Source organism: Zalophus californianus, chromosome 6 (genome assembly GCF_009762305.2).
Source record: "Zalophus californianus isolate mZalCal1 chromosome 6, mZalCal1.pri.v2, whole genome shotgun sequence".
In the NCBI taxonomy this organism is placed as follows: domain Eukaryota; kingdom Metazoa; phylum Chordata; class Mammalia; order Carnivora; family Otariidae; genus Zalophus; species Zalophus californianus.
The window spans coordinates 80,976,169-80,988,408 of record NC_045600.1 but is presented as its reverse complement, the minus strand read 5'-3'; the positions used below and the strand labels follow the sequence as shown (position 1 = coordinate 80,988,408).

At 40.8% G+C, this 12,240-nt stretch overlaps 1 protein-coding gene across 1 annotated transcript; it reads left to right on the top strand.

Annotated features, from left to right (window-relative positions):
- Positions 1-9,017: 9,017 nt before the first annotated feature.
- Positions 9,018-9,558, top strand: LOC113909689 (40S ribosomal protein S14-like). The gene has a single exon (XM_027571131.2). It carries the CDS (start codon positions 9,039-9,041, stop codon positions 9,492-9,494), a length of 456 nt encoding a protein of 151 aa, XP_027426932.1. The 5' UTR covers positions 9,018-9,038; the 3' UTR covers positions 9,495-9,558.
- The last annotated feature ends 2,682 nt before the right edge of the window (positions 9,559-12,240 follow it).

The window sequence follows — 12,240 nt, the reverse complement described above, 5'->3', positions numbered from 1 at the left end:
CCCCATCTAAACTGCGGACATGATCAAAGGGTGTGCCAGAGCAAGGCCTCACCCGTAAGGGTGTTGAGCTGCGGTCACCATAGAGCAGTGGTGGATCTTCATCACACAGCTAGCCTGCAAAGAGCAGATTACACGTATAAGGTGGAGGAGAAACACCTTTCAGAGTTTATAAGTAAAGTTTATGACCCGCCATAGTCAGGAAATGGGATGCTTTCTCTTTTCCACATAGATTGCCACTGTTCAAAGACTTGGGATTATATAGAATTTAATCTTGATTTGATGATTTTAAAAAGGCATTGGAGACTCTGTAGTACTTTCATTTCTTCATAACAAACCTTATCAAAAGGTAAGAGCCAATTAATAGAGAGATTAAAAGCTTTCATATGCATCCCAGGAGATCCCTAATCTTCCAGTATCTCCAGTTTCCTCCCCTCCATCTTACCATGGCAAGGAGAGAACCACAGCAGGGTTAGACAGTCATTTTCCCTCTCCTCTGACAATATCCCCTCCAGTCTGTGTACCTCACTTTCGTCTACCTGGATCAAAAGATGGATCAGGAATCAAGAACCATCAGAACTTGTGCTGGACCGACGGCACAAAAAACAAATCCACATCCAAAAAGCAATGTGTGGAAAATACCTGGCCTTTATTTAATCCTTGCAAGGCTTAATGCCAATCTATTTGGTTGACTGCCAAGAAAGGTGTTAACTCTCAAGGGATGGTGGAGACACTAGAAATCAGTTAATTAACACTCTCTCAAGGTGAACAGAAGTGCTCTCCTAGGCTAGAAAGAACCTCATTTTCTTCTAAAACTGTGACTTAGGACTGACACTTCAAATTGTCAACAGTAATTTGGGAGGTGGGAATGTGTCTCTTTAGTTATTTTATTCAGTAGCATGTACTGAGCGCATTCAGTAGCATGTACTGAGCTCAGAGTTCTGTCTGCATGAGTTTCTGTGGGCAGATAAGGAATGACAATCATATTGGCCTTCAATTAATTGATCAGGATAGGTAGGAAGTTAGGACCAGCACAGATTACATCGTAAAGGATATTAGCAAGTCCATACATAACAAGTAATATTAGTGTTGTGCATGCATGGGGTAAAAACGATTAAAGAATAGCCATCTCTTAACATTTTAGTTAAGGTCAAGGATGAGAACATTTTAAAATAGTGTATTGGAGGAAATGGTGGGTGAGGATTAACAGCAGAAGAGCAAGCCAGTAAATTCTGTACAGGGATTGGCAGAAAATTTGATAGAGTGAGAACATTTAAGAAGTCCATGGCTTTATAGCACATGAAATGAAGAGAAAATCACAGTATTTAAAGTTCCAAAAGTAATGAAGAGAAGAACAAAAAAATCAATAGCATTAGTATACAAAATTGGAAAAGTCATAGGGAGTGGGGAGACGGTAGGAACGATCTGATCCTTACCCTTCATAGAAAGAAGACAACAGATATTGTCCAAAGTGAAGAAATCAGGAAACAAAACCACTGGCGTATGATTTAGTTATAGAGGTAACTACCAGGACAGCTAAAATTATCAATCACTGTAAGAAGGGGACTAGGAGAAGAAAGGAATCAAATAAAAATTGATGATTGTCATTTTGAATTTTGCTGTACCAATCGATATTTCACCGTATGTGGGTATTGCCTTGATGATTTATAATGGGCAGTGGCGGGCCCTGATATTCCTAGTATTTTTCATGTTTTTACCATCCCTATGATGACCTTCTAGGTATGCTAGGTATGGCTGGCGGGGGGTGGGGGGGAGGCAGTAACTCCTTCAAAATTCAGTACTTAGTAAGAAAAAGAGAAGCTTCAAGTGTTCTTTTTATATTATTCTTGCTAAACAATCCCAATATAGGGTGCCTCATGCCTGACAGTATATTTTTGAAGTCTTTACTCTTATTTACTCTTATTTCCCTTTTAATGGCTCTTGGTTATGGCCCAATAGTAAAATTGGGCACTCTCATTTAGAGCAAAATCAGCAGCATTTTCTGTGGGACTTGGAAATATTACCATTCTAAAATCCTTTATCCCATTAGAAAAACAAATTCAAAGTGAACCAGAATGTTCCATTTTCTGGAGGTCTGTAAAGAGTTGATCTGATGTTTGTTTCTAATCTTTTTCTTAGCTCCCTCTCATATTATATTCCCAGAATACAGAACAGAATAGAATTAAATAAATAGAATTACAGAGTAGAAGAGAACAAATAGAATTCTAGTATTTAGGAGTTAATTTTAAGGGTCATCTTGTCTAGTTTCCTCATTTTAAAGATGAGCAAAGTGAGGCCTCTCCTCGTCAAGAATATGAACAAATTAGTAACTTTAAGCTCTTGCAGGGGGGTGATACCTACAATTCTTTTCCACAGGTCCCTTTCCCCTCCACCCCAATGAAATCCTAGGAGAAAAAGTTTTTAAGAACAGTAAAAATTACCTTCGCAAGAAAGAGGTGAGTCACGTACCAAAATTTCTCTCCCACCCATCACTTCTTATGCACTTCATCTTAAAGCATCACTTTTATTCTGTGAGGGAAAAACAGCCTTTAAGGGTCGGATATTCTTACTTCAGTCAATGTGGAAAGGGGGAGGTGAAAAAGGAGCTCTCCGAAGATAATCACAATGAGAACAAAAGCTTTTCCAAATTATGCAATGCATTATAATTATGCCATAAAATTGCTCTTCAGCTGGAGGTGTCAATGGAGAGCATTACAATTTTTAAATAGTTCTGTTCTTTGATGGGAATTCACGAACATTTGAAATGTTCATGTGTGCGCATACATATTTAGGCAAACCATGGGGCTATAAGCATTCATCCAGAGCTCTGGTGTCCTTCCCACCCCCCACCCCCCCCACTAAAAATAGAAAAGAAAAACAAAACAAAACAAAACACCCCCCCCAAAACCCAACTGTCTAGATGTACTGGCCAGCATTGCCCTTATGGTGGGTTCCTTGAGGGAAGAGAACCATAGCCCTAAATTCAACACATCTGAAGATCTCCAGGATTTCCCAAAGCTATTTGATTTGAATTTATTTACCCTAAGCTGTCTGTCCACCTGCAGATAAAGCCCACTGAGGAATAAGAAGGTGAGTGTGCTCCATAAGTGAATGGAAAAGAATGCCAGAAGCAGAGGGATCGATGAATGAGAAAATGCAAAGTATTGACGTTAGCTACGTAGCTCTCTGAGCACAGCTTCATGCTGGACACTTTGGGAAGTACAAGAAAACAAGGCTGTTTCTTATCTGTAGGACGGAGGAAGTCAGTGATTTTAGCTACTGGCTCTTGCCATGCCTATAATAGGAGAGTCATGATTTACAAAGACTCTATTTTGAAGGGTTGTTCTGTTTTAAATTCCTTCCCTAAGATCTCCCATTTTCTCCTCCTTGCTTTAAGGTTTGACCAAATCAACAATTTGCTGTTGTTAATGTTTTTGTTCTTATATATCAGGGGCACCCAACCTGGTCTCACATTAGAATCCCCTGGGGAAGTCTTAAAAAAAAAAAAAATCTTCCCCCACCCAACTAATACCAATTATATCAGAATCTCTACATCTGGGCATCAGTTCTTAGAAAAGCTCCCTCACTGTTTCTGATGTGCAGCCATGAGCAAGAACCCCTCCTGTTATAAAGAGTATAACAAGATTCTGTAGAAACTTCAGTTAAAACCAGTTTTGCCTATTGATTCAGTCAAAAGTTCTGGATGTGTGAACAGGCCTTGTGTGGGACATGAAATTAATGGTGCCTATTCCAAGACCTATAGATGTCAGTGGATGAATCTAGGGTCCATAGAAAATTCCAGAATTTCCAGATTTCAAGTCTGGGGCCATTTTCTGTTACGGGTAATGCACTCTGATTTGTCTCTAGCAAGCGCTGCATGTCTACCCCATTATGTGGTTTTCTAAGACAGTCTCTTGTCAAAATCTTGTCCCAGACTGACTACAAACTTTTCCTTTCACAATGGCCCTGGATCTCTTTTCGTAAAATAGACATATTCTAGCCAGATATACTGGTAATAGATATAATGGATCTCTACCCAGTGGCTCAGTTTTAGAACAATTTAAATTGGCAATTGTTTGCTTCCAGAAGAGGGACAGAGCTCATGTGGTATCAGTTGCTGCTTTCAGTAGCATTTCTCTCTCTACCTTGCCCCTGCAAACTGAGTCTGCACTGAGTGTGGGGATGTAAGACTCTGAGATCAGGCAGGGGCAGAGGACAAGGAGAGCAGTGCTAAAGACTAGGGGCAAGAGCATGGAATGGTGGCCCATGGACAGCATTCTAGGTGTGAGTGGCCATGGAAATCGGGACTTTACAGACTTATAGTAGAATCTTTCTTTAGAATATAGTATTTTTACATATATATTTCTAAACACATATGAATATGTGTGTGTTATATACAATTATATATATATATATAATTTCTTTGAAAAATGTATCAGGGTTCTTGGTTACACTCAACAGAAACTGATGCTAACTTAACAAGAATAATAAATTTTTGGAAAGATATTGGGTACATCAGAGAATTGACAGAAAGGATAAGAACCAGGCTCAGAAGATAGAAGCAAAGCATGGTGCTTTGCCAATGCTATCCCTTCTAGACACTTGCTGTCACCACGGCAGGTCCCGTTGCCATGGGACGCTCATCATGATATTTGCTGCTGAGCTTGGGGTTCTCCAACATGTCAGTAACCCCAGTTGTGCCATCAGGAGTCGGTGCCTTTGCTGAAGGCACATCAGAGTTGGGAGCATCAGTAGAAACACAGACAACAGATTGCAAGTTCTTTGAACAAAAGGAACATACCACGTCCATCTCTCCATTAAAACACTGCCTTGCATAAAACGGTGCTCTATAAATACTTGCGAATTTTAAAAATGAGAAGAAATGAACTAGCCTGACATGTCATGACATGAGATGACATGGATGATGTAGCATGAAATATACAGGCAACACATGATGAGAAGCAGACTTTTATTCCAGAGTAATCTCTATGGAAGAATGTTAGTCTTACCTCTACAACTTAGGAGTTTCAGACAATGGATAATCATTTACTTCATCTAGGCCTCAATTTCTCCATGGTAAAAAAGAAGCATAATAATGACCCTGCCCCTGTCATAAGGTTGTTTCAGTACTAGGCAAGTGCTTTGAAAATACACATGCCATACTTTATAACTCTGCGGAATATAAGTAATTTCCTACTAAAAAGCACAAGTCGAAGATCCTCAAGCAGCCCCCCCACCCACTTCATAGTCTCAACCTAGAAAGACATCGCCTGTCTTAAGTGAGTGTAAATGCTGATCGCTTCCTAACTTAGGGACGCAATGGGGATTTCTTGGGGAAGGTGCTGAGCTAGGTTGATGTGGGCACCATGAAAGGCAAAGAGTGAATGAAAACTGGGGCAATTTGCAAGAAGCTTATTTGCTCTGGATAAAGTTAACTCCTTCATACATGCTACAACCCACACCTCAACTATAACATTCAACCTGATAACTTGACTTCTGCAGAAGTCTAGCATTGAGAAGAAAATAATCTAGTGTATGTACTATTTTTGAAAGGCTACAAAAGTCATGAACTGGGGCTCCTTGAAGACAGGGAATTTCTCTTATATATATATGGGTATTTTTCTCCCAAGCACCTTAAATAATTTCTAACACATGATAAGAATTTAGAAAATACTGCTGAATTAACCAACGAATAAAGAGTCATGCACATGTGTAGTATGATATAGTACCATTTCCTTAGCCCAGGCTGCCAGTATGCTGTGTAAGGGACCACATGGAAGCTGTGAAAGAATGGGCTCATAGATGAAGAATAAATAAGAAAACAAAGACTAAGGGAGCTCCTGTCTCCAGTCTTACCCCTACCATCCTCAATCCAGTCTAAAATGTCACTCTGCACCACCACTGATATTCCTGTGCATTAAATCATCTCTAAACACCAATTTAAAAAGAAACAATTTCCCCTTCATCTCGCTTCTTCCTGGGAAGAAACTTAAGTACTGCCTATTCCCTAGGGTTATAAGAGCAGAAGAATGGAGAATATTTGCAGCAGATAAAAAATGTGTTATGACGTCTGCATTTGTATTATACCTGATACTTTTTTTAAATAGACTTTCTTTTTTAGAGCACTTTTAGGTTCACCATAAAATTGAGAGGAAAGTACAGAGCTATCCCATATACCCCTCCCCCACACATGCAGAGTCCCCCCATTTTCAGTATCCCCCACCTGACTGATACAGGTGTTACAATCGATGATTCTCACTCAAAGGCCACAGTTACCATTGGGGTTCAGTCTTGGTATTTTACATTTTAGGGTTTTGGACCAATGTATACTTGTATACAAATGTATACCTTATACTTTTTCAAAGTATGTTTACCATACCATTGCTGAACAATCCTCAAAACAAGCTTATGAAGGGAGTAGGAATTTTGTCTATGTTGAAATACACAGAGGAGTGAAGTGACTTATCTACCATTATGAATGGAAAGAGCCAAGACAAGACCCCATGTTACCACAGTGAGGGGTCTTTTAACCACTGTCAGTCATTGTCTATGGTTTTACTGCACACAGTGATGAACTTAGGTGAGTCTGCCTTCAATCACCACACCAGACATGAAAGCACTCAGTTAGGCACAAAGGCTGAGACTCGGGCCAAGGAGAGCTACTTATAAACAGATTGCATAGAAAATGCTATTTCTGAATTGCTATTTTGGGGAGGGACGCTAAACAAAATGTAATTTCCCAGGTTATTTTGCATTTTTTTTTTTTTGTAAACTTCATCAGGTAAGATAATTCTGTACCACAGAAAGAGCTAGAAGTAGAGGGGGAGAAGAGAGAAAGGGAGATTGACAGAGTATAAGAATAGAACATTCTAATTAAAAGCAATAAAGTGAGGATCTTGCAAGGCTTTAAGGGGGAGTACCTTCCTTGAAAAGAGATATAAATTGAAGAATTCAGAGAGAAACAATAGATGTTGGTGTAGGGACTTGACTTGATTCTTGTGGTTTTGTTCACATGTGTCACACTAGAAATGCTAGCCACTCGAATAATCTTAGGATTATTGACTCAAGCTTCATGAAAAAGGTGACACAGATAAAGAAGGAAAGAGTTAATGCAGGGTCACCAATCCATCAGCAGAGACCGACAACATGGTCATCTCAACCTCCAAGGAGTTACTGACAATTTGAGAAGTTAAAGAGAGGAAGCACACAGGAACAGAACAATTCAAGCCAACAAAGAGTCAAGTGCCCAAGTTCCCCAATAGGGGGCGCATATACTGCAAGGGAGGGATGACCCTAGGATCTTTGCCTAGACGAGATGCCACACAGTCATGGTCCTGAGGGAAGAATGGAATTCTCACAAGGAGGAAGAGTTGACAGTGGCTGATCTGCTTTCCAATAATTGTGACAAATGGACTTCTGGGTCCCTACTTGGATGGATCTGTCAACTAGTTAGTAAAGACTGGGCAATGTAACTCTCACGAAGTGGACAAAAGCCACGAAATTTTCTTTTTGTAAATTAGCCATGGGTTGAAAATAATCTTAATAACTAGCACAAATTAACCACAAGAAAATGGCAGGGCTGACATTTCCATCTCTTCTGGAACAAGCTCTTCATCAACTTCAATAGGAGATAGACTTAAGGATGACCTTTTCAGATCTGGCAGGGTGTCAACAAATTTTTGAAATTATCAAAAAAGAAGAAGTATTTGCTGATGAGAACAGGAAGACATTACAATTAGCATAATATATTAAAATATTGTTTATTTCATTTTTATCTCATCTTTTAACATTTCTCTCATTTCTGTAAAATGTTTTAGAGCAGTTACATGTATGTAGTTTAAAGAATCAGTAAATGGATGTTATCAGAAGATGCGCTCAGAAACACTCTATTGGTATTGGTAGGGATATGAAAGCAGAAAGGCAGAGATCACTAGGTTAATAGTGAAGCGGCAGAAACTGAGAAGGAGATAAATCAGTTGGAGCCAAAGTCAGGAAGAGTTTCACAGAATTTGGATTGGAAGGATGGGGTTGCAGAAAGAAGTTAAGTCCAGAAAAGGCAAAAAGAGTCAGCAGGGGCATAAAGAAAAGAATGTTAGAAGATGGGACTGATCTGGGGCTGACACTGAAGAGAAATAAAAGCACAATAGTTCAGTTGGGGATGTAACTGCCTCCTAATAACAGGAAGTCAGAAAATCTAGACTTTTATGTCCAGTCTCACCCTACAACTCTCCCTCAACTCTGTCCTTCCATAACCTCAACTGCCTCCTATAAAAAGAGCCCCACAGGGGCACCTGGGTGGCTCAGTTGGTTAGGCAAAGGGCTCTTGATTTTGGCTCAGGTCACGATATCAGTGTCATGAGATCAAGCCCTGCCTGGGGCTCTAGCTCAGCACGGAGTCTGCCTAAGACTGTCTCCTGTACTCCCTCTGCCCCTCCCCCTGTGCTCTCTCTCCCTCTCTCTAAATAAATAAATATTAAAAAAAAAAAAAAAAGATAGCCCCACAGATCTGTTTTGATCTCTAGGCTGGCTTTGCCAGGTGCCTGTTGGTTATCTCCTCAAATCTTTGTGACTCTCCAAATTCCAGAAGTTCAAAAACTTTCAACAGCCTGAAAGAACCTCTTCACCAACCTCAATCTTCCAAGATCTTACCTCCTTACGTTTCAATCAAGTAAAGGGAAGGATCAGTTACACTAGTATTTATTTATTGTTCCCAAAGCTACATTTTACATCTTTTTAAAGAACTAAAAGCAATTATTTCCATCCACGTTGCTGCAAATGGCAAGATGGAACTAGAGGGTATTATGCTAAGCGAAATAAGTCAATCAGAGAAAGACATGTATCATATGACCTCACTAATATGAGGAATTCTTAATCTCAGGAAACAAACTGAGGGTTGCTGGAGTGGTGGGGGGTGGGAGGGATGGGGTGGCTGGGTGATAGACATTGGGGAGGGTGTGTGCTATGGTGAGCGCTGTGAATTGTGTTAAGACTGATGAATCACAGCTTTTTCCGGTAGCGGAGGCTGGAGAAGACACGCAGAAATGGCACCTCGCAAAGGGAAGGAAAAGAAGGAAGAACAGGTCATCAGCCTTGGACCTCAGGTAGCTGAAGGAGAGAATGTGTTTGGTGTCTGCCACATCTTTGCATCCTTCAATGACACTTTTGTCCATGTCACCGATCTTTCTGGCAAGGAAACCATCTGTCGCGTGACTGGTGGAACGAAGGTGAAGGCTGACCGAGATGAGTCCTCTCCCTATGCTGCCATGTTGGCTGCCCAGGATGTAGCCCAGAGGTGCAAGGAGCTGGGCATCATTGCCCTCCACATCAAACTACGAGCCACAGGAGGAAATAGAACCAAGACCCCTGGACCTGGGGCCCAGTCAGCCCTCAGAGCCCTTGCCCGCTCAGGAATGAAGATCGGGCGGATTGAGGATGTCACCCCCATCCCCTCCGATAGCACCCGCAGGAAGGGGGGTCGCCGTGGTCGCCGTCTGTGAACAGGATTCCTCAAATTACTGTTTTCTGTTAATAAATTGGCTTTGTGTGAGCTAAAAAAAAAAACAAAAAAAAACTGATGAATCACAGCCCTGTACCTCTGAAACAAATAATACATGTTAAAAAAAAAAGAAGATAGAAGGAAGGCAAAAATGAAGGGGGGAAATTGGAGGGGGAGATGAACCACGGGAGACTATGGACTCTGAGAAACAAACTGAGGGTTCTAGAGGGAAGGGGTGTGGGGGGATGGGTTAGCCTAGTGATGGGTATTAAAGAGGGCACGTATTGAATGGAGCACTGGGTGTTATACACAAACAATGAATCATGGAACACTACATCAAAAACGATGTAATGTATGGTGATTAACATAACATAATAAAATAAATAAATCAATAAATAAATGCAATTATTTATTCAATAAGTATTAAGTACTATGTGCCGGGCACTAATAAAGGCACTCGGGATACATCAGTGGCAAGAACTTCTAAATTTGAGAAGATAAATAAATAAACCTATAGGTAAAATGAAATGTCACGTCCACCAATTAACTGATCTTTGAGAAATATTTATGACATATTTAGCAGCAACATCTTTTACTTTATAGGGGCAATATGCTGGTTTTTTTGGCGTCCAATGGATCTGGATTCAAATCTCAGCTCTATCACTAATAAACTTATCCTCTTTAGGCAATTCACTTTAAGTCTGTTTTCTCATCTGCAAAGTGGGCATAAAAATACAAAATTGGGGCACCTGGGTGGCTCATTCAGTTAAGCACGTGACTCTTGATTTTAGCTCAGGTCATGATCTCAGGGTTGTGAAATTGAGCCCCCTCCCCCCACCATGGGCTCCACCCTTGGCAGGGAATCTGCTTGAGATTCTCCCCCTCTCCCTCTGCCACTTCCCTGCCCATGCTCTTTCTCTCTCTCTCCCAAATAAATAAACCTCTTTAAAAAATACAAAATTGAGGTATTATAGATTTCTGTGAAATAAAATCTGTAAGCGCTTTATACATAGTTGGTGCTTAATAAATGCTAGATTCTTTTTCTTTAATAAATATGCTCCCGTTGGTTTCACTGAGAAATGGTATGTGTGTGTGGATGCCATACAAAGAAACCAGATTGAAAGGACAATTTGGGTTGCAAGTGCTGAGAGAAGAAGCCCTACCCAACCACTGCTGTCTCCTCTATGGAAGCTTCTCAACTTCCCAGTCAGAATTCATTTTTCTGGACCCACAGTATTGTTTTTAGACCACAGGGACTTTCCCTGGGGTGATCTCTATCTCCACCTCTACACTTTTTGAAGACAGTGTCTTGTGCTTCGTGTTCCCTTCAGCGCCCGATACAGTGCCAACCACAAACATAGGCCGGGTTGAGATCAGGTAGCAATTGAACACATCAGTGAAATATCTTGTTCACTCTACCCTAGTAAGACATTCTGTATGACTAGAGGAGAGAACTGTGGGATGGGCTCCGTATTAGTCAGCGTGGGTTGTCATAACAAAACACCAGAGACTTAAATATGGCTGTTCCTCTGTGTGTGCAGGGAGTCCTTCCTCTTAGAAGGACACTAGTCCTACAGGATTAGGGCCCCACCCTTATGACCTCATTTGACCTTATTTATCTCTTTAAAGGCCCCATCTCCAGTTACAGCCACACTGGGGGTTCTGGCTTTGACATATGAATCAGGGGGTTGGTAGAGAGGGACCATACATACAATTAGGCCCATAACTGATCCCGAGCTTTAGTTTTTGTCTACAGAGAGAAATGTTAAAGAAAGTAGGAGATTTTTGGTCCTTGAACTCATGAAGCTCACATCTATCTCCATCTATTGAGACGTGAAGACAGAGCTAGAAATGAAGAGAAAGGCAGGAAATAATGAGGACCCGCCAATTCCGCCAATATGTAAATTATGTCACCAAGATAGAAAAAAACATTAATCAGGGAGTTAGGAGTTCAGCACTAGATGGCAACCAGGCCAATGACTTACAAGGCACTCATCTCATGCAATGCATCTAACCTCTTTTACCTGGTTTTCCAATCTATAAAATGAGGTTAAGATTTCCTGCTGCAAAAATGATGATTCTGTGATTCAAAAATAAGGCAATATTTTCCATTTTAAATAATCTCCTTTCCCCTTATTAATGTCAGCACACTATCTTTGAAAATATATCTGAACTTGGTTATTTTTTTATTGTTTAACGCTTGGGATGAATTTGCTCCCTAAACACAGGCAATGCCTTTGTGTTTACTTTTGTTCCTTGCCCATATCGAGTATCTGAACAGAAATTGTTGCTCTTGTCCCAGAACAATTAAGAAGCTGCATCTCTGATTTCTTGTCAGAGGAAGGAAAAAGAACACTGCTCCCCTGTGTCTCCTATTTGAACCTCACCTACCTGAAAATGTGTCTTTCTGGGCCTTCCCCTCCACAAAGCGCAACATCGAGCTCCTTTCCATCCCTGGATATAATTTGAATTTACTTCACAACAACAAGCCAAGGTCAAGAATATAGTCACAAGTCCTGTTCACCAAGTTTTCCACCTGTCTGCTTGACTTTTGGGTACATTGCAGAATTGCACTTCCTGGTGATTTTGGGATTGGGTGTGACCAGGAAACTGGTTCTAGCCAATGAGGGGAAGTGACTCGTGTCACTACTGGGTCCATCATTTAGTTGTGAGCCTGTCCAGAGTACTCTTCTCCTCTACGGTGGTGACCACCAGTGTTTCAGACAGCAAACTCTCTCAGATTGGAT

Coding starts and splice junctions, on each gene's coding strand:
- LOC113909689 (XM_027571131.2), top strand. CDS start 9,039: ATGGCACCTCGCAAAGGGAAGGAAAAGAAGGAAGAACAGGTCATCAGC.